Source organism: Passer domesticus, chromosome 6 (genome assembly GCF_036417665.1).
Source record: "Passer domesticus isolate bPasDom1 chromosome 6, bPasDom1.hap1, whole genome shotgun sequence".
NCBI lineage: Eukaryota > Metazoa > Chordata > Aves > Passeriformes > Passeridae > Passer > Passer domesticus.
The window spans coordinates 40,219,084-40,244,895 of record NC_087479.1 but is presented as its reverse complement, the minus strand read 5'-3'; the positions used below and the strand labels follow the sequence as shown (position 1 = coordinate 40,244,895).

The 25,812-nt window shown below is 43.3% G+C and overlaps 1 protein-coding gene across 2 annotated transcripts; it reads right to left on the bottom strand.

The window, feature by feature from the left end:
* Nucleotides 1-2,230: 2,230 nt before the first annotated feature.
* On the bottom strand, nt 2,231-22,487 carry SYT13 (synaptotagmin 13). 2 transcript variants are annotated; one of them, XM_064424917.1, is made up of 6 exons: nt 21,940-22,487; nt 16,711-16,933; nt 14,675-14,815; nt 12,835-13,148; nt 8,796-8,925; nt 2,231-8,077 (listed from the first exon to the last, which is right to left on the bottom strand). In XM_064424917.1, the coding sequence occupies exons 1-6, from the start codon at nt 22,120-22,122 to the stop codon at nt 7,773-7,775; spliced, it is 1,296 nt and encodes a 431-aa protein (XP_064280987.1). In that variant the 5' UTR covers nt 22,123-22,487; the 3' UTR covers nt 2,231-7,772. The 2 variants fall into 2 exon arrangements, with proteins under 2 accessions (XP_064280987.1, XP_064280988.1); XM_064424918.1 differs by having other exon boundaries at nt 14,675-14,809; nt 21,940-22,486.
* Nucleotides 22,488-25,812: the final 3,325 nt, after the last annotated feature.

Sequence of the window (25,812 nt, the reverse complement as noted above, 5' to 3'; positions counted from 1 at the left end):
CTTTGCTAGTCAATTGACAGCATGAAGGCAGGACAATACTTCACTTTCAGCAGCTCAACCATGTGTAAAGAGTCAGAGCTGCTTGTGAAATGCATTGCTGCATTGTATTTCCTACAGGCAATTTTGTGCTGTGGACTCTAGCTAGTCACCCTTGGCAGTGATCGGCCTCCTTGCTGGTAACTTCAAACCAAGGACTTGAAAGCAAGATCCCTTCAAGCAAAGTGCACTATCTGAGCTTTTATCAGGAATGGAAGCTTGCACAAAATTCATCTGATCTAGGGCTAAAGGTGCCCTTCACTTTTAGGACCAGTGATTCTCATGTCAATATGAGTGAAAAGGAAATTGAAAAATTCCTCGGCGATGGTTGTCATAGCATTAAAGCCTGCCACGCACTTCCTCAGCTCTGCTGGTGTCCTGGATGTGCTCCATGGAGTTGACTGTTATTAGCAGCTGGTGCTAGAAATTTCATTTAGCAAAAAACTGAACATGTTTCTTCCTGGAAGCAGGAGGTGTGGAGCCTATGATGCCAAGAGTGGGTTTGCAGCGCTTCCTGGACTCCATCTTCCCTATCTTACTGTCTTGAGGCAGAAGGAAAAGCACAGGCAACCGGGCACACGGGTGGATTTAAACAGGTGGCCCCCAAGATGTTTAAATCAGAGGCTAGAGGCAGATATCTGGGCAGTGCCAGGCCCAGCTCTGCACAGGGGACCAGAGGCTGTTTCTGGCAGAGCTGTCGCCATACGCCACACAAATGGAGCCACAGCTCATTTACAAAGGGCTCTAAAAATATCTGCTGGATAATCAAAAGCTCCCACAGCACAGCATATGTGCTAGCTAGACTTTTTGACTCTCTGAAGTCCTCTGTTTGAAGTTGTTTTGATCAAGGAGAAAAACAAGTGTGCTGTCTGCATGGCTGCCAGACACCCTGTTTCTGGGGACACTGGTGGTACCTCTGGCAGCACTCAGGGGTGGGATGGGGAGTCATGTGCAGCAGAGTGCCAGGAGTGGCAGAGCTGCACTCCAGGCCACCGCTGCACTTTGTTGGTGTCCAGGAGAGCTGTCTGGAGAACTGGGTATTGTGTTGGTTTTAGGTGTGACCTATTTTCTCAGGGGCATCTTGGAGCCCTGTCCTTGCTGGGTTTATTCCACATTCAGTGATCACTAAGGGTTTAGGGAAGTGGAGGAACTGGCTGCAGACCTTCAGAACTAGCAGTGGCAATACTGTGATATAGCTGCTGGATTAGGTGCTACTCTCTCTTGGCAGACAGAGGATTACAGGACAATCCCAGTTTAATTTTTAAATACCGTAGGGGAAAAAGGCGTCTAATAAATCTGAAGTGACAATGAACAGCAGGGTTAAGAGAAGAATGGTTCTGCGGCAGTTATTGCTGCTTTTCAATATGCTGAGCTGGGAATTACTGAGTAGCCCTGTGCAAATCCCCCAGGGTGGGAAGGATTGTCCCTGGCAGATGCACCACCCACGTTCAGCTCACTATGCAGCAAAAATGCACTTTTTCCTTCCTCTCTACAGTAGATTCTTCAGTGCCATCTGCCTCACTGTGCAGCTGACAGGCACCCCTCTTTGCAAAGCTAGCAACAGCCTGGGGCTCTGCAGACTGGCTTTGTTTTCTCTCCTTGTGCTTTAACGCTGACTATGATGGGTGAGTGCCCCCAAACTGTCAGTGAGGTAAATACTTCCCACTCCTGCTCCAAAAATCTCTTTTCTTTTACTTTTATGTGCAGGTTTTGATCTGTGTATCTTGTTAGGAACCAGCTAATTCTGGTGATGGTATTAGGTCAGCCAAGCATGTTTTCCTCCTTATGAATGCATGGTTTACAGAGTATCATCAACACCAACTTGAAAGTACTGAGACTGACAAAAAACAAAATAATAATTAAAAAACCCCTCTAAATTAACTTCTTAGATTTGTTTCAGAGATGGAGCCAGTACCTGGGAAGAAACTGGTCCCCAGATCCCATTCTCTAATCTCCTTGTAGCTCCTTTAGAGCTTTGTTTAGCTGCCACCTTTCTGAAAAAGCCAACAGATTTCTTGTGCTTGCTCAGGACAGGCCTCTATTGCTGACTCCTCCTCTTCTCATTGTACACCCATCCTTTGATGACACCCTTCAGAGCACCTCCTGTTGACTCATGCCAGCACTCTGTGCCCCTGACATGAGCTGCAAGCAGAGGGGACTTACTGTAGAGTAAACAATGCAGACACAGCATTGGTACAGCTTGGAATTATTTACTTGCAGTGTTTTACATGTTGTGCTGTAATATTAGACACAATGGCTGAGCGTCATGCTCTGTTTTTGTGCCTTGGATTGTGAGAACAATATCGAGTCTTGACAAACAATATCTGCCTTTTTACAATAAACACACTGGGACACCAAAGGACCAAGTAAGCAGAAAAGCCCCCTCATGCTGGAAGGCCACAAATCACTATTTCACTTTGCTATTTTTCTTGTTCATATTGAAAACAGAAGAAATAATATTAAGTGTTGAGTGTTACTATTTACTCATCATGCTTCTTTCAACAAATTGACAAAATACATTTTAACACTTAGTTAAATTCTGAAACACATAAAAATGCTGTCAAAGGTCTGTCCTTCAATCAGACTTCAAACTGACTATCAAAAGAGTGCAAGAAGCATGGTCCAAGCCACTTTAGCTTCCAGTTCATATTAAATCTTATTGTAGTCAACTCATCTTAGACATTAGGAAAATTTGGGCAAACCTTGGACTGTAATTCTAGGCCCCAAATGACAACCTACTTCATTTTGGTGGGGGGGGGAAGAGTGGTTTTGAACACTACTGCCAGATAATACTGAAGACAGATGCTAGCAATACAAGGTACAGCTGTTCAAGGTATTGAAAGCCCATCAATACCTGGGAAAATAGTTGAGCCTAAAAATTTTCCCAGTCCTGCTGAAAGGAATTTTCCATTACTTTCTGATGTATTGCCTTTGCAAAGCAAACATGTTTCTTATTAGCATGCAAGGCTATTTGGAATAACAACTGAGGGGAAAACCCTGCATTGAAAAAATATAACCCTTACAGGGCACCAGCTGTAACCACTCCCCTTACAACTGGGGAAGGGTGCTGAGGGTAGTAATGAGTCTAAAACATCCCAGATATTTTAGTGACTATTGATGATTTGTGCTTATCAATCCTTCTACTGTAGGACAAATTGCTTAAAATCAAACTAGATCATTTTTGGGGAGGAAGATCTAGCTCTGAGGGCAGGTTGAGGCAAAACAACAGATGGCTACAAGTCTATATTTTAACAAAGGAACTCAATGTAGTCACAAGTCATTTCCTCTGGCCTCAGCCCCCTCTGAGCAGAGGCCACCTCAGGAGGCCACCTTTCCCAGGCAAAGCTGGGTAATATAAGGGAGCTGCGTTTCTCAGGCTTTTTTACAGTAATCTGGTTGTTTGTGCTTTGTCACTAGATGAGGGACTGTGAATCCCTGTCCTTAAACTCACAATTCTGGCCTTTAGTGAAAAGGGTCATTCATTCTGACCAGGTAGATTGCCTCACACCATCTTTTTTTTTTTTCCTCCTTCGTTATTCCCTACAGTCTTTTGGCTTACAGCTTCTTCATATTAATGCTTATAGCAGGCAAAATAATCAGTTCAGCCACTAACTAGCCACTGGGGACTCTTGTGGCTGCTTTTGGTCACACATATGTCTTAGGAACATTAATTGCCATAACTGGGGTTTTTTTGCTTCTTCTCTTACAATGCAATTTACAAGCAGCATCCTTTAATTTAATACACAGTGGTGCTTGCTGTTGCTCCTGCATTTTCAGCTTCAGGAGATGAAAAACAAGGGCCTGTCTGGTTCTGTCCTTATTGCACTTCAGTGATACTTTGACAGCTCAAGTTGCTGAAGCTGCTTGATGCAATGGCATTTCCAAATACTTCAGATTTATCCTCATGACTTTGTCACCTACCACAACCATTCGCAGCCCTTTGTCTGCTGGGACAGTTCAGCACCTCGGGGTGCTGAGGCTCAGGGACACCCAGGCCCTGCTGCACAGGCTGTTCGGAGGGGTGAGGGCAGGGCCTGGGCAGACGCTGGGATGCGATGGGTGACACACAGCTCCTGTTAGCAGAGCTCAAAAGGCCGGTCTGCCCCTGCCCCTCGGGTACCACACGTACACAGCATTCCTGGTCCCCGGTACGTGCCCGCTGTCAGCCCCGGCCAGCGGCCGCCTCCTCCCAGGCACTCCTGGCAGCCTTTGTTCGGGCTGTGCTGATGGCGAGGAGCATTCCTTGCAGGCTAAAATGCCAGACAACAAGAATGATCCATCCGGGGAAGATGTATGCATTTTCACTCTTTCTCTCTTTCCCATTAAATCCCACTGCAGTGAAGGAGGAAACAATGCCGTTCATTAACACTGATGGCACCACTTTGCTCCTTAGACGGATTCGTGGTTAAGTAGTGTGTATACACATATTTGTCTGCTGGAAAAGAGGACATTGTTTTGCCAGAGCTAAGTCAGATTCTGAGGATCTGTGCTTTTAAATGCCATAGGACCGATTGATATCTATTAGAGGGTGTGCCAGAATCACCAGGGCACAGGCAGATAATGGTGTTTATAATCACTCATCAAGATGTTATAAAAGGCTCAGTGAAACAAGCAGGATGCAGAACTAGAGGAGTTGGCAGCAAGGCAAATATTTGGTCCTTCAGGCTTTCCACTGTCAGCCAAATGGCATCATTATGTGAAGTTATTCTTCTGATCATTATCCTCCAAAAAATCACTGTGCTGCCTGGAACCTATATGTGAATTAGGCCAACATTCCAATAATTTCTGCACTTATATGGAAATGATTACTCCAGACATATAGGTACAACTACAGGCAAATCAGAATCACAGTAAGCATTAAGAATTCACTATCAACTAGACCCCTGTGTCCAGTTACTCACAGTATCCTACAGCTTTTTGTTAGTAAACAAAACCCTGTACAAGAAGAGCAAAACAAGAAACCAATTTTTTTTTTGTTTGTTTGCATGCCCTCTAGCCAATAGATCAATATCAGAGATTAAAATATTGGGTGTAAGGTTCATGGGCATACTTAGCTTTTCTGTCTGTCTGGTTGCTCAGAGATTATTTTATTGCTCTCTTCAAAATGATGCTGTAATTCCTGGCTACACCATCCACAAAAGAAATAGTAGTGTAAAGATAGGAGTTTTCAGTATGCATCAACCTTGTCAGTTTCTTCACAGAATCGTAGCATTGCTGAGGATATAAAGGGCCTCTGGAGATCATATTGTCCAAACTCACCCCTGCTCAAAGTGGGATAAACTAGAGAAGGTTGTTCATGCTGTATTTCATCAAATTTTCACTGTCTCCAAGCATGGGGACCCTCAACAACCTCTTCTGCCAACTTGTTCTAGTATTTGATTGTATTCACAGTAAAAAAAGGTGTTTATTATTGGTATTTTTCATGTGTTCAAATGGAATTACCTACATCGCAACTTGTGACCTTGACTCTTGTCTTGTCACTGGACACCAGTGAAAAGAGTCTCCATCTTCTTTTGTCCTCTCCCAGGTCAGGTATCTGTACACATTGATGTAAACAGTTCCAGCTCTCCTCTTACAGAAGATGCACCAGTCCTTTAAACATTTTCATGGCCATTTGCTGCACTCTTTCCAGAATCTCCATATCTTTCTTGCCCTGGGGAGTCCAGCAACAGACACAGCATTCCAGAAGTGTCCTCACCGGTACTGAGTTGAAAGGAAGGATCCCCCTCCTTTGACCTGCTGGCATTGCTTAACGCAGCACAAGGCACTGTTGTCCTTCTCTGCTGCAAGACCACACTGCTGGCTCAGGTTCAACTTGGTGCCCACCAGGACACCCAGGTCCTTTTCTGGAAAGCTCCTTTACAGATTGTCAGCCTTCACCCCTGCACTGCAAGGCGTTGTTCTTCCTCAGGTGCCACTTCTCCTTGTTGAATTTCAGGAGGTTCCTGTTAGCCCAGCATTTCTCCAGCATTTCTGTCAGCATCCCTCTGAATGTCAGCACAACTGCCTTGTGTATCAATCACTACTCCAAGCTAAGCTTCATCTACAAACCTGCCGAGGCCCTGCTCAAGGTCATTTATGAAAGTGCTAAACTCTGTCAGCCTCACGACCAGCCCCAGTCACCACTAGTTACTGATTTCCAGCTGAACTTCATTTCCCAGTTCATGACCCATTATGGTGGTGCTTCAGCCAGTTTTCAGACACTGGTTCTGTTGTTTTCTCTTTGCCAACAGAATGGCAGCCTTCCCTTGACAAGCTGCTAGACTTATTTGACTGCACCATCAAAATGGGATGGATACTAGTTAAAACTTAGCTTAATGTTTTGATTTAAACAAGAAGCAATCTGACCTTGCAAAAATTAAGATCTGAGATTTTCAGAGCTACAAATTATATGGTTCTGTTTCCAGATTTTTGGATGCCTTGTCCCCATGGAAGTCCCTTAAAGTCATGTCTACTACTTAAAAAAAAAAAAGTAGTAGGACAAGCAGTGTGCTTATAGGGTCATGACATTATCACTGCCAATGCCAGACTTTCAGTCCATCTAGAGACACAAAAAAAACGACAGTTAAAAGTAACATTTAAGCCACATCAGATCTTGAAAGTGCACACAAAAACAAGCCCTGGAGAGTCTGTCTAGTTGGTGAATTCCTTCTGTCTGGAAATGATGAAATACATGGTAGTTAATAAGGGCTGTCTTTGAATAATGCTGGTATGAGGATTTGAGTGCAATAGTTAACTGTCAAACCAGAACCATCAGCTGCTAAAGTATGTAATGATCCCACTTCTTTTGCCTAATTTTAGATGTTGTCTGGAATATAATTAGCATATTTGAAACTTGGGATAAACCCAAACAGAAAATATGGCAGTAAACAGAAAGGTTTGGTCCAAGTTTTAGGAGGTAAAATCAACAATAACTTTTTGTCCATATTTAGGATCTTCCTGGATGACACCATAGAAAGACAAATGGTACAGGTATTCTGCTAAACTAAACATTCATATTTTCAGCAGTTTTCATGAACCTTAAATACAAGGTATCAAACTCTCCAGGAAACAAAAGTAAAGGAAGGTAATTGACTTCTTGCTTGGCAGTGTTTGCTTCAAAGGCTACACAGGATGAGGGTATTGACTGTCTCTCCCTTTCTTCTTCCTCTGTTCTCTCCCTTCATTCTGTATATTTTTCTAGGTATCCATTTACTGCACTTTGGCTTCACTCTCCTTCTCGTACTTCTTCTTTGTGCCTGCCATGACAGTCACTTTTCTGATCTTCATTTCTCAGTCTTGTGGAGTATTATGAAAAGCAGTGATTGATAAAACAGTTGCGTGTTTGTGATTATGGAGCCAACGTTCATCAAGGGACTTGGGTGACAGCACTAGATGCCAATGAAGGGCTTATATTTCCATGATAACTTTGCTCTTCTTTCCTCCCCTCTGCTCCTCTACAGAAATGGAGACCTCTCAGAAGAGACAGTGGGCAGGCAAATAAAACTAATTCAAACCATCCAGGCAGCCAACCCCTTGTTTGAGACAACCACTTGATTAGGTGAGAGCCTGTCCTTTAAATACATTTTCACGGCAGTTTCCTGGGCTAGCATGGGCAGGAAGATCAGAGAAGGGTGCTGTAGTAAGAGTGCTGTGCTGAGCAATTTCATGGAGGTGAAGGTGGAAGATGAAATCCAGCTTACTCCCCCAGGCTCTGAGGCCTGGTGGGAATCTTGTTGTCAGTAATCACGATGAGCCTACATGTGGAGCTGATGCCACATGGCTATCTGTTTCCTGGGGTTCCTCAGCATTTCTTCCCAGTGGTTTCTCTCTGTTCCTGTGACGTGTAAGCCCAGACTGCACTTGCCAAGCACATGGCTCTGGCCAGCTCCATCCTGGCTCAGCATTTCCAGCTCCACGCTGGAGGCACGCAGGAGCTCATGAGGCACCTCAAACATGATCATCTCATTCCACACAGGGTTGATCTTGTGTTTTGCACGTTTGGTCTGCTTCTTCTTCAGCTTCAGTGACTGATGCCTCAGTGTCACCTTGACAGAAACATCTGTATAAGGAGGGGAGAAATACACCATGTTAATGAGCATGCAACAAATAGACTAGGCTAGACTAGAATAAAGCTGAGTTAGAGGGGACCCATCAGGATCATGGAGTCCAACTCCTGGCCCTGCACAGGACACCCCAAAAATCACGCCATGTGCCCAAGAGTGTTGTCCAAATGCTTTTTGAACTCAATCAGGCTGGTGCTGTGACCAGCCTAAGTCTCCCTTGACTCAGCTTCATGCTATGTCCTCAGGTCCTGTCCCTGTCCATGAGAGAGAGGAGATCAGTGTCTGCCATTTCACTTCCCCTTGTGAGGATGTTGAAGGCCACAAATAGGGGCTCCCCTCCCTCTTCTCCAGGCTGAACAGAGCAAGTGATCTCAGCCATTCTTTCTAAGGCTTCCACTCCAGGCACTTCACCATCCTTATGGCCATCCTTTGGACACTCTCTAACATCTTAATTTTTTTTTTATAATGTGATGCCTGAATCTGCACCCCAAAATGCAAGAGAATTTACACTGGTGACATCAAACTGAGGCAGCACAGTAAAAATATTTGTCAGGGGGCATTTGGTTTTCACTTTTTAGAAATTATTCAGATCTCTTTGGCTTTCTAAGCCAGGCTTTTTTTTTTTTTCCTGACAGACTTCACCCTTCCCCCTTTCTTTCTAGATTTACATAATAGTAGAAACAAGAGTATCTGTTTCCTTGCTATAACACTCACCACTTCCTAGCAGATCTTTCAGCTGCTTGGAATGGAGGTTTTTAGCCTTAATAATCACCACCAGCAGGCGATTGGCTGCTGGCAGGTAGCTAATAGAGAGCAGAACCTCCCCATGGCCCGTGGATGGCTCCTGGAAATGGAGACACAGAAAGGGTTAATTTTTTATATAATCTTGGTCAGAACATTAGGAAAACAACAGCAGAAGACTGATGGGTGGAATGACATAGACCAAACAAGTTGTCTCTCTGTCTTTGTGCAGGAGATCTTTCCAGTTACGCTGGATGAGAATAAACCTGGCAAAGATGTCGGAGGCTCATAAGGCTCCCATAATGTGAGTTACTGAAACCTTATGGCACTGGAAAGTAACTGCTTCCTGACATCAACTTTTAGTGCAATATTTAATCAGAAGAAGATCTGTCACTGACAGTGCAAATAGCCAGAAATTCCTATTTTGAGAGACTACCTAACTGTTCTGTGTTTATGTCCACTATCCCCTTTAATGCTTTTTGTAATTCAATTTTGGTTCCAGGTTCTCCATTTCCCAGAAGGCTCTGACTGGACTCAGCCTCCAGCCTGCATTGCCCTTCAGGAATGTAGGGCTCCTTGGGAAAGCAGAGATGGTGTTTGGGGCTGAGTCTGACCTGGACCTGGACTACACCTTCCTTGACACTCTATTTGGTATGAGAAAAAACCCAGCCAAGCTGAAATCCTCCACGAGCTGGGCACAGTACATTAGTCTTCCTTCCCACCTGCCTTCCATCAGGACTGTGAGCAGCTTTCCCTGCATCCCCTGTGGGAGACTCCCTTTCCCTTTCCCTTTCCCTTTCCCTTTCCCTTTCCCTTTCCCTTTCCCTTTCCCTTTCCCTTTCCCTTTCCCTTTCCCTTTCCCTTTCCCTTTCCCCTTACTTCCATTTGCCCTGGACAAGCAGCCCCTGGGGGGAAAGCCTAGGGTCACAGTCACACCACCACTGCTCTCCTGTAAAAGAGTAATGCCATTTCCTCTCGGGAGCCAGCAGGGAAGGAGAGAAATCCCCCACCGTTGTGTGCAGAGCTGACAGCCCATGGCAAGGAACAAAAGGGGAGTAGTTATTCTCTCAGTGAGTGGGAGCTTGTGACAGAAATCTGGTTTACTGTGAGGTTAATGACCCAGAAGAGTCCCCAGAAAGCCAATGCCAATTCAACAGACTCGTTCTGGGCTCCTTAGCGTGTTCTACATCCTCGAGGATAGACAGCCCTTCTCTCCAGGCTATTTCTGTGCTCTGCAGTGTCGCTACTAAATGAGCCATAAATATTTCAAATTAAGTTTTCAACCAGTTTCTCAAAACAGGCAAGGACAGGCCGTGTATGCTCTCCATGAGCTGATTGACTCTCCAGAAAACATGGCTGTCATCACTGTCTGGTTCAAATGACTAATTTGTCCCGCACAAATCAGGTGGAAGGGCATTAGCAAGGAAGCCTGAAATTCAATCCCTAGTCAGCCCAAGTAAATCTATTTTTCATGCACTCAGGTAGTAATGAAGGGCTTGTATGCATTTCACTTATATGAATCCTGTCTTAAATTGAATTGCATCTTATAAAAGCTCACACATAAAAAGAGGCAGTTTCAAATGCCTGTATGCCCACCACAAAAGAATTGTACACTCAGGGACAAACCCAAACACCACCTCAATGCAAACCCAGCGTTTAGGCATGTCATAAGCTGCTTTTGTTTATTTACCCCCACCACATCTCAGCAGGTCCCATTCTATAGCTCTTGGCTAGGATTTGGTTCCTGTAGCTGCAGGCACAGACAGATGCGGTGGAGATTGGGAGGGGGTGGGGCTCTGTAGACGTGCGCACACACACAAACACACGCATTGTACTCGGATCACACCTTGTACTCATGACTTTCTAGCTCCTAGTGTGCTGATCAAATTTTTGGCCAGCCTGTATCCACATGAAAACAAAACCTGCAATAGTTGGGCTCTGCTGGAGTTTTGCTTGAACAGACCAAACCAGAGGTACTTTCCCTTCCCCTTCTGGGCTTTGTTTTCTTTGTTTCTTTTTTTTCTATTTAGTCCATAACCTACATTTTGTGCTGAAATCCTGCAAATTCATACAACCATCAGAGCTTCAGTCTTTCTTTCTATGCAAAATGAATAAAAAGCAACGAGGGGTCATCAATGATTTACGTGCAGGGCACCATGAAATCACAAAAGGGAAGTTGCTATGCAAGGACACACTACCATCAACCCACTATCATTACTGTCATTAGCAAAGCAGTGGGAGGGAAGCAAGACAAGATAAGGCTATCAGTCTCCAGTATCTAGGCTTTGCATTGCTCACAGGACTCAAGGAATTCCTGAATGCTAATTGATGATTACCTGGTTAGCTGTAAGCTCCACTCTGGGCTCCTTCCCTTCTGTGTGGGAGAATTACTGGGAAGGTAAGAACGAATTTTCTGCCCTTCCCGGCATTTCAAGGAAATGTCACACTCTTGACAAAGCTCAGTAACTTTCTTCCTGGATGAACGTTGTCAAAAATAGCTCCTCTTTTTTGATCAGCTCCTCCTCACTCCCTCCCTCTGGTTCTCAATGAATGATTCAGGATCTGTATACATAAGCTATCTGTGCAATGGTTGGCTCTCTCAGGTCCCAGATGACGCAAATTCAGCTTTCACTGCACATCCTCAGCTCAAACTGGGGCACTGTTCAGCAGTACTGCTGGTGTTAACCTTGTGCTGTCAGCCTGGAGAAGAAATGAATGCTGTCCTGTTTCTGTGTGTGGTTGTGAAGCTGGACCAAGGCAGAATTCCCTGTATATCAGGACTGCATCAGGTGCACTGGAATAACAACTTATCATTGCTGTGAACAAAATGTGCCTTGTGTATTGCTAAAAAAGCAGATGCTTCAGTATGGGGAGAGAGGGGAGGGAGGAGGGTAGCTATTAGACAAGTACTGAGTCTCATGCTTGAAGTTTATTAAACTCATTCAGACCACCCGTTTGTTTCTGCTGCCTCTCTCCCTGACAGATGTTTTTTTAGTGTGGACAGTACTGTTAGTATTCAAGTGGTTATCAGATAAATCAGCACTACTGGAAATCAGAAATGCTAACTCCGTGTCTGTGGCCAGCTCAGTGGAGAGCCCTCATCCCTGATGGTGACAGGTAATAATTTGTGCTTAGTGATGGTGCTGGTGTTGTTTTGCATTGCTCAGCCATACCACAGCAGACTACAAGAGGTCCCACTTGTTGTGATGAATGAGCAGCAGTGGTAGCAGCATCCTGCTGCCATGCTAAGTGAATTGCTGCTGCTAGAAGTACAGCCTAGCTCATGGCAGGAAAAAGGCTCCTGAGGAAATGTGCAAGAAATTAGTGCACATGAAGCATCCTCTGTACCCACTTCAAGAACTGTTGGAATTCTTCCCTCCATTTTTTCTGTCTGTGCAACTGGCAAAACGTGGATAAGAAAAGAAAGGAAGGTTTTGATGTTTAAGGAAACCAAGACAATGCAATGAATGATATTTTGATATCTCCCAGAACAAATAGCACTGGATTGATTTTGGTAAGTGTAAGTGTCCTTCAGTCCAGCATTCCAGTCCCATTTCACTCCAGATTTAGGCTCCCTGGGGTACCATCGTGTACCTTACCACACCCAGCCTTGCAGAGTCCCTCCATTGGGCACTACAGGTACTCTGATATTTCAGCTCTTGCCACTCTGGTCCTGTGTCAATAATTCTCAGAAGCTCACACACCTTTTTCTAGACATAGCATTTGAATTACAGATGCCAGTGTCAGATTGTCGTGTAATTGGGGAGGAGTTGAGGGAGTTGTGACACATTAACACCTGGGAGCATTAGACAGAAGGGCTTCTGATATGATGAGCTACAGACCAGCACAGAGCTGTGCTGAGTGATCTCTGCAGTCAAACATCACCCTTCTAAACCTGCTGCAAACAAATAAAGCCACCCACCCACATACAGCTGTCTAGGAAAAGGGTTTCTCTTGTCCAAACACTTAATCATTAGGGTTTCTGAGCTACAAACGCAGACTGAGTCCATACCTTCTCTGGGCTCTTCAGCCTTTCCCACTGGGCCTTCCCAAAGGATTCCTCCATTTCAGCAAGGTTCAGTTTCAGTTCCCCCACAATGCTGTGCCTGGAGAACTTGTCACAGTTTCTCAGGGTGAGAGTCAGTGTTCCTCCTGGCATCTCCTCTTCTGTTAGTGAGAATTGCAGCACCTCCTCCCAAAGGGTGTGAAGCACCTTCTTCTTCAGCTCTGTCTGGGCCTCAGCAATGCCAGACTTGCTCTCCAGTGTGCCCAGTATGTAGCAATGGCAGCCAGTGTCTTGGTCCCCACTCATTCCACCATGCATAGCTGGAAAAGATGGATGGTAAGGACCGCTCACAAAAGACAGCCCTGAAATATCTGTGGCTAAATTGCTTGTTTCATGACAGCAATAAAATAAAACAGCTGCATAGACATTGACCCCTGTTCCTGCCTGCGTGGGGGCAGATTAAGCTGTGAGCCCATGCTGTGGTGTTTTCCTCAGGCTGCACATTGTCCCTGTCCTTGTGCCACTGCAGAAGGATGCTGCCAGTGCTTGGGAGAGCAACAGCTGAGTTCAAGAAAACACATTCTGTTGAAAGATGTAGAACAGCATTGAAATGAGGCAGCATGAAACAGGGATTGGCAGTTCTCATTTACTTTTACCTTGGCACACAAAAAAGCTCCTTACAATGACTTTAAAAACAGGAAAGTCAGTCACAGACATCAGAAATGGGATAGAGCTTCCCTTGGCACACATCCATCCCTCCAGGCCAATGTCTAAGGGTCATTGCATTCTGCTGGTCCAACCTCTGGTAAATGAATCCATCAGAAGCCACCCAAAAGAAGCCCAAAAGACCTGCATCAAGAGACATTCATCCCTAATTTTATATCTGTCTTTTCAAACCAAGACACCCTTTTATGTTGAAAAGTCTAGAGTGAGAATGGCATTTCACACTCCTCTTCAGCTGCAGCAACAGAGCTGCACTGCCTTCTCTGGCAGCAAGAGGAACGCCCCCTCCTCCAAGGGGTCACTGAGTATCACAGCTTTGAGGGGAAAACTGTTGTCCTTGCTGCAGAGTCCAAGGACAGCTGCTCCTGAACTGCCAGGACCTGTGGGTCACAGGGCTCTTCAGCACTGGTGAGCAGAGCAGGTCCTGTGCACAGGAGTGCCAGGGTGGCAGCCAGCCAGCGTGGGTGTCCATCCTGAGGGGAACAGTAGGCTCGCTGCTGGCAGCAGTGGCTGCCATTCAGCACCTTTTCAATTCTTGCCTCAGAGGGTGTGATTTGATTAGGTTTCCACAGAGATCTACACTGTGCATGAATTATTCAGTCAGCTTATTTTACTCTCCCAGAGGAACTGATGATGCTCCAGCCCTGAGTGGAGAAGCTGTTGCAGTTGTCAAAGAGTGACACAGAGCCTGGCCGCCTGGCCAGGCACTGACAGAGGGACTTAAAATAAGTCTGGTATCTCCAGCTCAGGCTTTGGCTTGACTTGAGGAAAGGGCAGAAGGGAGTGGATCAGGTTGAAAAACATGAAAGATATGGAGAGGAAGGAGGTAGTAACCCCATTCCTCTTGCCACCAAAGGAAAAAATAAAAATAAGAGGTTGCTTTGTACCATGTCTTGGACTGGAGGAGTCCATCCTAGTTCCTGACAAAGCTGTGCAAACAACTGTTCCCAAGCCAGGCCTTCTCTTCAAGCAGTGACATTGACAGCTATTCCTGTTCTGCCAGCCCAGCACCAGTGAAACATCCAGTGGTCCTGAGGGCACCTGTTGGCCTTGAGATAGGAGGGGAGCTGTCTGTAGGTGCAATCACCCTGTGTGCTGCCCCGTTCGGGCCGAGTGCCCTTACCTTGGAGGAGGGCCACGCGCAGCTGGGCCCGCTGTGGGTCGTAGAGCAGGGAGTAGTGCAGCTCGGGGGGCTGCTGCGCGCCGCCTGCCCGCTCGGGCTTCAGGTGCTCCGTGACACACACGTCCTTGACCACACCTGGAACTGAAATAGCCCCTTTAGCAAGCAGCTCTTTCCCTTCCCAAGACAGCAAATCCACTTTCTCTTGACTTTATGTTTCTAAATGTCTCACTCTTTCTGCACTTTGTAGGCACGACTAGAATTTATTTTCCTTCTTCATCCATCATCATACATACTTTTTGTTCTGTTTACTTGCACTTTCAGCTCTTTCTACAGCATTTGGACAAGACTTCTGCTCTCTACCACCTTGTGCTCTATTATGGTTCACACACTTGCTCTTTTACCTTATGACTAAACCAAGGTGTCTGAATGACACTCATTACTTGTTTTATATTCTTTTAACTGGTATTATTAAACTAAATCTTATGTTCTCTGCAATAAGAATGTGAGTCTGCTTTTGAACTGCTGTGCAACTCTGCATTAGGTCAGACCTCTCTAAACATTTTGCTTTGTTTTTCTTTTAATTTTACCAATGAAGTCTTTGTCATGCAAAAGACATCCATTTCCATAGCACTTGATCAGGTTGAAGGCAATGAACTTTGAAATCCATAAGGCAGTTTCTCCATGCATGATTTTGGAGCTGAGGATGTATTTCATATTGAAATAAAGCAAGTTGCAACACTAAAAGAAAAGCCAGAGATTTTTGTCATCCAAAGCTGTTATCTGCAAGGTCAGCTCTGATTCACACAGAACACAATAGTGGGACCAGCACACTTCCTCCTAAAAATCTCAGCCACAGTTCAGACCAGTTCATTGTGGCATCAAAAGGAGAATGCAACAATTCTTGCTTAATTTTAGCAACACTTGAGCTATATAATCAGGCAGAGCAGGAAGGAAACTTGCTTGTGCCATTAGCAGTGCAGCGAGGCTGCTACACCAACACTTATATAAAGCTTTAGCCTAAATGCAGCTATCATCTTTCATCCTTTCCACCCTGATAATCTTTTCCCTGACACCTAAGGATGTGGCTTAGACAGCCTCTTCCTCCAATGCATTTGATTCCCATGGTACTTTCTTTTCCTTACTCACAAGCCTCAGGTTGGAGGGGTGAAGGTAGCAATTGTCCTTCCAGTAGGGCAAAAATAGAATCTCAAAAAATTAAAAATAACTAAAAAGAATACTCAGTAAAAATAGCAGCAGATGGCATTGTCTCTGGCAAACCTTCAGGAAGGGTTTATTACAGTGGTAACCATAAGAGTAAATTACTCTGTTAAAAATATGGCTGTGAAGTTAAAAATCAGTATGGAAGAAACCCAGACATGTTGCCTACAGATGCATATAATTAAGAGTGCATTTTCTCTCAGGCTCTAGAAATCTTATGTTTCAGGATTTGGAGTGTTACCCTTTGGGCTGGCTGGGAAACAGGAATTCTGTTTGGCAAAAACCTTTGAGGTGTCAGCCTTCAGTTTCACTGCACATTACAATAAGCCAAGAACATCTTACCAAACCATGGCAATAAAGGAGAGAGAAAATTAGAAGCTTTGAGCCCCACTGTTGCTGACTAGGACAGTTGTTGGACAAATAGCATTTGACCTGGAGGAGATACTCTGCCTAATTTTGGCCAGATATTTCACACATACTCTGACTACTGCTTTCAGCACAACTCCACTAAATGTGCTTTTCTGCAAAATATCTGCTACCAGGGAGACAGATTCTTCAAAACAAAAAATGTTTAGGTAAAAAAAAAATGCAACAAGATACAGCTACACCTTTGTTATCAGAATGTTCTTATGAGCTCCAGACTCCTTCTACTAAACAAATGTGTTGAAAGCAAAACTCAGAGTGCTCATGATAAGAAAGCGAAAAGCATCCAATAAATTCCACATTTATTTATCTGACAACAATCACATTATGCTTAGAAGTATGACAGATCCACACCCACTAAAGCGATTGCTAGTTTGAAGACCAAAAGCTCCTACCGTTTTGAGGGAGAACAAACAGCTCCTCATTGACTTGTATCTTCATCCTATTCTCATCCAAAGCAGTATGTTTTCCAGTAACTGCTTCTTCTGTTGTCTTTAGAGAGTACTGCGTGTAGTTAACAATTTCAGGTGAAGTTACTTCTGGTTTGGGGCCATAAATGTTGGGAAACTTCAGAAGTGCTCGAGGCTGGACTGGCTCTGCAGTTTTCTTAATGTTGAACTGAAAATTAAAGCTTTGTTTATTACTTTGCACAAATTACATTAACTCCTCCAATTCTCTTAACGTTAGATGAGCTGAGACAGGAAAAAAGCAGGGCCTGTGGTCAGTCCTACCATCATTTTTTTCTTGGTTTGTAGAAACCACTGCCTGTAGGTCTGGAGACTTTCTTGCCAACAATGATACCTTGTACTTGGTGTGTTTCTTTTCAGATTTATTTCTCTACAGATGTTTGATTACTATAAGAAAAATATATGTTCTTATAATTTGATTTTTCCTCTGTTCTGGTACCAGTTAATATTTTCATTAATTAATCCTTTCATTTTAGTAAAGAAATTAACCACAAAGTTAATTTTGCTTTGATTAAGATATGGCAATTTTTACTTTGATGTTTGAAATCAAATCCAAGAGTAAGAGATCTCACAGAATCCATCATATTTTATGTGAGTATATAGTAAGCGTTAAGAGTGCAAAGACAAATCAAACGTGAAGCAAGTATGACCATGATGCAATAAGACTAAGGAGAGCTGGTTGAACAAATGTGCCCTGGACTGGCAAACCAAGAAGAGTTTATGGTTATGTCAGCCTCTTGGTTCTGTGGACGAGAGCTCCACCTGACCATCAGACACACATTTCCCCTTTATTATACCAGGACTGAAACTTGGATTTATGTCTGATTTGTTCTTAACACTTCAATTCCCTGCTGAATCATGAACATGGGATAAGCAGAAGAACCTGCAAGATGCTCAGGTAGTCCGAGCAAAGGCTACCAGAAAAGGCATTACTGTTCTCCCAAAACAAAATATTTTAATGGAATAGAACAGTTTTCTTCTGCTTATGTCCCAAGAAAGCATGCCACCTTATAAATGAATCATTCCTGATTCATTTCTATTTGGATTAATTGATGGGGAAGAACAAAAGCTGACTAGCAAGTGACCCAAACCCTTGCAACAGATTTTATTAATGTTTCCAAAACAAGGAAGACAAAACCACAACTAAAATAGCCATTTTGGTTGATTATTGTGCAGTGGGATTATCTCCAACCTACTGCCTGCTAACCTATTTTTGGTCAAGACTGAGGACAAGGCAGAAAAGGTTCATAACTGTAATTAATTTTTTTTATTAGTCTTATTGTTTCCTATTAATAATGAACGTAGATGGTGCCCGGAATCTCTTGTCTGTGTTGGGATTTCCTGGTCCCAGCTTGTATGTCCAGAGGAAGCATACCTATCTCTCAAGAAACAGAGCTGAAGAAAGAGGGCTGTCTTGGATGTTAGCCTAGTCATATTCTGCTTGTGGAGATCCTGGTTGCGTACACTTGGCAGTGGTAGGGAACTAATCAGGTCAGTGACTCCATCTTCTCAAGGCAGCCAGTGCACCAGTGTTTAGGAAGGCTACTGTGCAACATAGTATCTTGTCTAATTTTAAGGGCCTTGAAAGAGAAGTGGGCTGAGACAGAAAGACGTCATTGTGTGACATCCTCACCTAGCATTCAGTGGAGTTTAGATATAATGTAAATTACATGGTATGGGGCCATAAGTGTGATCCCTCTGATAGAGATGTGAGCCTCATCAGTCCTAAAATACCTAGGAAATGTGAAGTTACTCATCCAAATTTTAAATGTAGTGTTCCATGCTTCTAAAATTGAAGCAAACCAAGCAGAATACGTGAGGAATCACTGACAGCAGCTAGAAAAGGCAGGTTGTTTTTGTTGTGCAGATGCATTACATCCAGCACACACAGTGATGGTCAGCCTCTGCTGTCCTCTCTCCAGGAGCTGCTGTGTCAGGCTGCTGTCCTGCCACTCACTGGCCACACACCAGAGCCTCCTGCCTGGATTGCTCTGTGCTGCCAACACTCAAAGCACTTCCAGATCCTTTGTGATGAAAAACACCACACAAATTTGAGGCATTGTTAGTACAGCCTTTTCTTCCTCTTGCTAAGTACCTTGCCAGGTATTTGGTCAGAAAATCAATCAGCACACAGCATCTAAGAACTCCATTGGGTCTAAATATTCCTCGTCTGTCTGCTCTGCAGAATTAGAGACGAGAGACATATGCAAGCACAGTGGGATTAGCCCACCCTCTCTTCCAACTGCATCTGCCTCTGTTTATTATGTTGCTGCCAGCTCTTTTCCCAAGTGCTGTGTGCTAATCCAGTTACATACCAGCGCCCTGTGGAAGTTTCCTTTGCAACTCAGCAGTTGTGTCTTAAATAAAGACAAGCAGAAGAGTTCAGAGAGCTCTGCAGAAATGCATGAAAGCAAGTAAACTAAAAGGAGCAAGGAGGCTGCAAATGATCCTTCTGTGTCCCTGCCCAATGTCACTCAAAGCACAATAGTGTTGCCATTGCTGGATGTGTTTCATTCTTCATTCTGCAGGTTTTGCTGAGACTTTGCAAATTTACAGCAGTTTCTCAGTTTCTCATTGTTTTGTAGATGTATGTATGTGTTTGAACTTCTCCTCTTCATATATGCAGGGCATGTCCATGGGGAGCCTCTGTCTATAGCAAATACAAGCATCATTGTCATGGGACACATGCCAAGTGAATAAAATACAGACTTGCTGCATCTTTCTTTTGTCATCTGTGTTTATCAGAATCAGTGGCCCTGACAGGTTTCAATAATTAAATGTGTCCAACACTGACTAGGACATACTGTGTACTAATGTAGTCAGAAAAAAAAGTCCTGACAGAACAATTTATAAACATAGAGATAATAAAATTTCACAAGCTCAGAACTCAAACTGACATTCATTTCTTGAAGGTATAGAGACTGATTCTGATTCAGTGACAGCATAGGAGAATTCATGTTCCTGGCAAGAGAATTATTTAAATTGGAAAGAATTGCTAAACATATGGAATATGCAAACTAAGAACATTTTGCACTTTCTGTGACAGAATGTTCACTCGGCTGCTATAATATGTCCAGATTTCTTTTAAAAGAACCATAAAGCATTGGAAATAATACTTCAAAATTAAAAAAATGCAATCATTCAGGTAATAATGATACATTTAGGGCAGATTGAATAATTTTATCCCCTGTTGGTCAAATACTGGATTAAGTAAGGGCAAAACTTATGAATGTAGACATATTTTGAGGACCATAACTGAATAGCTGGTGAGTACTGGAGGCTTAACTGAACAATATGGAGACATAGTGCTTATTTCATACCTGCAAACAGGATAGTACCCCCATTGACAAGATCCAGGATGGATTAACACTTTCCCAAAATGTTTCCCAAAAAGCTGTATAAAACAAAAAAGCCCAGTCCAAGGATGGAGTTAAAAGGACAATTTGAGATGTTTCTGGGCTTGGAGATAACAACATCAAACTCTCATAGAAAGAGCCTGATGGCAAAGTTTTCTGTGGTTTGTGTTGCTGCAGACAACAGCTAGAAAAAATGCTTTGCAAAGTGATGTGGCTGTCAAAGTTACACATTTTTCATTCATGTTAACAGTAAACTTGGGAAAAATCTCTGCATCATTGTACATTCTTATATACAGGTGTTAGCAAATCCCCTCTATGGGGTAGAAAAGACAAGAAAGGAGCCTGAAAGGGACATAACTAAGCTATCAAACAGAATAGCAGATGAAATCCATCCTAGGAAAATGCAAACAGGAGTTATTCAACATGCTCATGGGGGGAGGCTCAGAATTAGCAGCAATCTCTTAAGAAGTCCTAAACTCCATGCAGAAGTTAATACATGGTCAGTGAAGCCATCCTACTACACCTCTCCTCCCCACTCCAGCAACAACAAGATCTGCTAATGCCATTCTCTGTATCTGCACCAGTTCCTACAATACTGTTTGTAGATTTGGTTGTCTTTCTTCATCATAAACTGCAACAAGAACATGAGGATGCCAAGGTTCTTTTCTGCTAAGAGGGTAAGAGTGGAAGCCAGATAAAGACTGAATATTTAATTACAAACATTACAGACGAGTTCAATTAGGACTCCAGCTACACTCTTTAGGAATCCAAAAATAATAGTCAGCTCAAATAATTAAAAGGCAAACAAAGACTGTTATACAATGGAGCACAGGCCTTTAGAATGGGCTACTATGGCATAATACTTGGTTGAATGGTTAGGTGAAAGTGAAAAGGACACAGGCACAAACAAATATCAGGAGCAACAGCCAACAGGTAATACTTTCAGAGACAGACCAGTGCTATAGCTTATTCTAAAGACCACATTCAACTGAGGAAATCATCAAACACCTCCCTTTGAAGAAGAGATTCCCATTAATATCAGTATATTAGAAGTGTTCTATAATTCCCCGAGCCACTCTTGCCCTGGGCTCAGGAGTAAATCAGGCTGTTTGGATTCTAACAAAAATGAAAGAGCACACAGGGATGTCTGACGCTATCCATACTCCACATTGTTTTTACAATAAGTGAAAAAGAAATTCACAGTGTGATGAGATTGTCCAGTCATCACAATCTAGATTCTCACTTGCTTTTTATTATGATTTCAATGCCTTGTTTTAGCTTCACACATAATTAATCCCCTCAGTTAGAAGGGAAGAAGGAGGAGGAGGGAAGGTTTTCACAAGAAACCAGCTGTTGACAGGGAACTATCCTGCAGAACGATGAGATATTGTGAATAGAATTAAATAGCTGCTATACGAGATCTCAGCAGGAGCCATCTCCTCATCACAATGCTGCGTGCCACCTGGTACAGTCCAGCCTTCTCTTCTCAGGAAATAATTTCCCTTCTGATCTATCTTAACAACTAAGCAGCATTTCCAGTCCTCATCCCCCGTTTCTGCCATTAGCAGCTTTCTTTCTGGCTCCGTGGCAGCTGTCTCCTGCTCCAGTAATTCTGTGGTATCCAGCTCATCTCTGTTTTTCCCTCACTCCTCCTCCCACTGGCATGTTGTTATATCCCAAACACAGTAAGCAGATAAACAGGCAGCATAAATCACATGCTGAGTACCCTAACAGGGAAGTTGCACTCCCACCCTCCGCCTTTAAAGAAAAATCACAGAGTAAATTAGAGACTGTGTCTTACTTGCTGGACTGGCTGAAGCACACTGGGCTTAGTATTTTCCGTCTCGTCCTCTTGGTCCTTTTCTGAGAGTCCTTTCCCAGGTTGCTTGCATTTGCAGAAGCAGGTGAGGCCACAGAGGGCAAGGATGCTAGTTGCAGTCCCTAAGGTAGCCCCCAGGGCTATAACTGGAGCAGACAAAACCATTGTCCTGGGCTGCACAGGAACAGAAAGCACAGAGACCCTGTGGCTCTTTCTACTCTCTGGGAGAGCAGCTCTCCCACATCCACTCCGAATTCTAGCCTGGCTTCATTCTCCTTGGAAGTCTGAAAGCAATTCTCTTTGCAGCAAAGGGACCAATCTAGACACACAGATAAATCATCCCACCTTTGCTAGGCAACAAGGCTACCTTTCTATCCTGCTGATGGAGTTGCTGCTCCAGGTCAGGGAGAGGAAATAGTAATTGTGGTGCCTGCAATCTCCATATAGCTGCAAACAGGCAGTTTTCATTGAAGCCTGTTCTCCAGCTCCACTGGGAAAAGTCTGATGTGTGATAGAGAGGAAAGACGTCAGCAGAAGGGGCTGGCCTTGCTAGCTAACTCACAGAAAGTGCATCCAAGTGTTTGATCATCTCTCTAGCAATATTTCTCGGGTTGGCTTGCTATATGCTCAAGAGGTTGCATTTTTTTTTTTTTGTCTTAAGGCAAAGATAGTGACTGCCAAAAGCTGCTGGCCTGAGAAGCTGTGTTATGATAGCATTGCACGATAACTCTGTAGTCACAGTAAAGCCTCTGTATAAGTCAGGCAAAACTTTCTCATCCTTCAGAGGCTGCAGAACAAACATAGGCAAGAATTAAGCACTGTCCCATGCCTCACCACCTGCCCCTCAAAACACAGGAGCTGAACCTTTTGGAGCTACTTTCTGCAGGATAAATGCAGAGCAGCACCTCTATTTAAAAAGAGAGCAGAAAATCCTACCAAATAAGATTCACTAGTGCATATGCTGCTTCCTCTGGAGAAAATGAGAAAGCAAACAACATATGCTAGATATTAGTCATAGTGCTTACCACACTGGTGTCAGGCAGTGGGCTGCTGAGCACAGAAGAACCTGCATGAAGAGACTTGAAGAGCTAGATGTCCGTCCCAGTTTTCTCTTGAGGTGATGGAGTGATTATCTTTCTCTGACTCATTTATTTTTGCCTTATTTCTCAGAATGCCCAGCTTGGGGAAGAGGATAATAAATGCTGTTTGATGTGTTTGATAATAAATGTTTGATGTGTTTCTCATGATATGTACTACCCTTTTCTGGGTACTTCACAAGGAGGATCTAGTGGCCAGAAGGTGATTAAAATTCTGGTCACTATATCTCTCAGCCAGAGTGAAAATAGTCAGCAAAATGCAAAATATTCCAAAAATACCCAGTTCTACTAATTCTACTGGGAGTTTGTCATTCTATTTTGGAATATAGTTGATGCCCATGGATCAGGAAAACAAATTAACTATGTACAGAGAATTGCTTAGAAATTCAGGTGTTTTGATCCTTCTGCAGCTCAGGTTTTGCATAGATTTTTCTTAACTTTTTTTTTCCTTTGATGCTTCACATCTTATTCATGACAACTCACGCAACCTTTGTTCCTTGATGACATGTTCACCTCCATGGTACAAAAGTTCCTTTGCACATCTGAGTCTCATTTTAATTGTTAGATTCCTCTGTAGCACTGCAGCATCCTAATGGCTGCAGTGCACATTCCCCTTCTCCTCACCCTATCTGGCTTGTCAGACATATCTTGCTTCCAAGCCTCATGACCCCCCCATCAAGGATCAAATGCCAATGGACTCCTTAAGCAGAGGCAGTTCCCTAATGAACTGCTGAGCCCATGGAAACTGGTCTTTCAGCTCAGCCCACAGAAGGAAAACCTTGAGCTTTGTCCTCTATCTACAAGAACAAAAGTTAGTGCACCAGGCTGGACCACTGGCACACCTCTCCCTGTGCTCAGCAGTGGGAAGAGCATCACACAGAGGAGGCTGAGTGATCTGACTAAACAATCCCTTTGCTTCTTATTTTTCGTATCTCAGGAGATTCCAAAGCCTTGAGTAGCATCCTCTTCTGAATTGAATTACCTCTTCTGAAGTGAATTTTCTCTGCCACAAGTAGACTGTTCCAACCGTTTGCTGACTTATCTAACAGCTATTTCATTCAGCCCACAGATGAACAGGTAACATTGTAATCATGGTGCCATGAAGTCTCATCTAGAGTTTAGAGATTGAACCAAGTTCTTATGGACTTCTACCACCACTCAAGAGAAGCAGAAGTGAGAAGAGTCTGAAAGATGACAAAAAAGATGGACACACTCTTTAGATGCCTTTGATTTCCTCTACAGGATGGGTTCTTCCTAGGAGTGCCAATGAAATCTAACACAGCTAGATCAGAGACCCCAGAGATTTGGAAACAACATGAAAAGGAAAAAGGTTCTGTTAAGGGTAGAATACAGTGAGAGAGATTTGGAGTGGAGAAGGCATTCAGTCCATTCATGAGATGCAATATTGATGTGTTTTCCACAAGCTGTTCTGAGAATTATACAAAGACTGCTTACAACATGCTGTAGAAGTAAGGTCACACCAAAGTATCTCTGCAAGACAATAATTTAATAGCATAATCTCTGAGATATTTTCTGCCTGCTTATATAGGCAGATTAGGTTTTCCTTGCCAGAAATTGTATTTGATGTGAAATGTAATAGGCACAGAATCATTTTCAGATACCATTTTTTAATAGTAATAGTCAGGCAACAGTCTTTTGCTGCTATTGCTAGGAAAACAAAGAAGCTATCCCCAGACATTGAACATAATCAGTATTATCAGCTTCTACAAGTGACAGGCCAAAGATTTCAGACTTTTGTGTGTGAACTGATGCACGTACAGATATATAATTTAACTGTAGCTTTGGCATGTACTGCCACTGCATGGTTACTTATTTTCAGCACATTCTGTTCTAAAAATATTGGGCCAGAAATGTGTTTCAAAGTCATCTTTAGGTTTGCTTGTTTCAACACCCAACAATTAAATTGCTTATTTTTCTTTAAAGCAGTAGTAGGATAAAATGGGGTCAGGTAACCTTTCTCACTGGCCATTCACACTGATACTGTCCAGAATCACATAGCTTTTTTATCTGTCGCATCTGCCATAAGAAAGAGACTTGCCAAGGTAGAAAGATGAAAGCCTGTTTCTGCAATCCAGGTTTTAGGGACAGGTTCAGGCCTGACAACATATTTCACAGTCATTCTATCCACATATTTTCTCTAGATTCTGATGTTAGGTATGTATAAGAATGACAAAAGCATATACATGGTTTTCAGCTTCTAGTAGTTCAGACAAGAATACTCTGTGATGGCAAAATAGAAGGTACCAGTAAACCTTTGGTGCCTATAGATTCTTTGTTCCTGCTGTGAGCTCTTCTGCTGACATTTTGGGCCTTTCTGTTCATTGGCTGTATGAAAGAGGCTTACTCTGAATGAAGACTTGGTAGTACAGCTCACATGGAGAATTACAAGAGCTTTTGCATTGCCTAGCTGTAGTTCACGCTGTAACAGAAAAAAAAGAAAAAAGAAAAAAAAAGGGAAAAAAAAGAAGCCCTTTAATATAATTGCCAACCACTTGAATAAGCAGGTGGGATTTTCAACCTTTATTTTGACAATTGAAGACACAAATTAAAGTGCCAGAATCCAGAAGGAAAAGCTGATATACATCTGAATGAAAGATGTTTGCACACTATTTTCCCTGACTCAGCCTACTCCACTCCACAGGGGCTGGTATCAGAGATACTCTGTTTCTCACTGAGGCATTTCACCAGGCAGAAGTGTGAGTTAACAGATGGAAATAGGAAAGTTGTTCGGTCTTTT

Excerpts from the sequence above, each read along its gene's own strand:
- SYT13 (XM_064424917.1), bottom strand. The coding sequence starts at position 22,122 with ATGGTTTTGTCTGCTCCAGTTATAGCCCTGGGGGCTACCTTAGGGACT. Across the intron at positions 14,816-16,710 it reads GTTTGTTCTCCCTCAAAACG|TTCCAGGTGTGGTCAAGGAC; the intron begins GTAGGAGCTTTT and ends GGGCTATTTCAG. Across the intron at positions 8,926-12,834 it reads GGCTGAAGAGCCCAGAGAAG|GAGCCATCCACGGGCCATGG; the intron begins GTATGGACTCAG and ends CTCCATTTCCAG.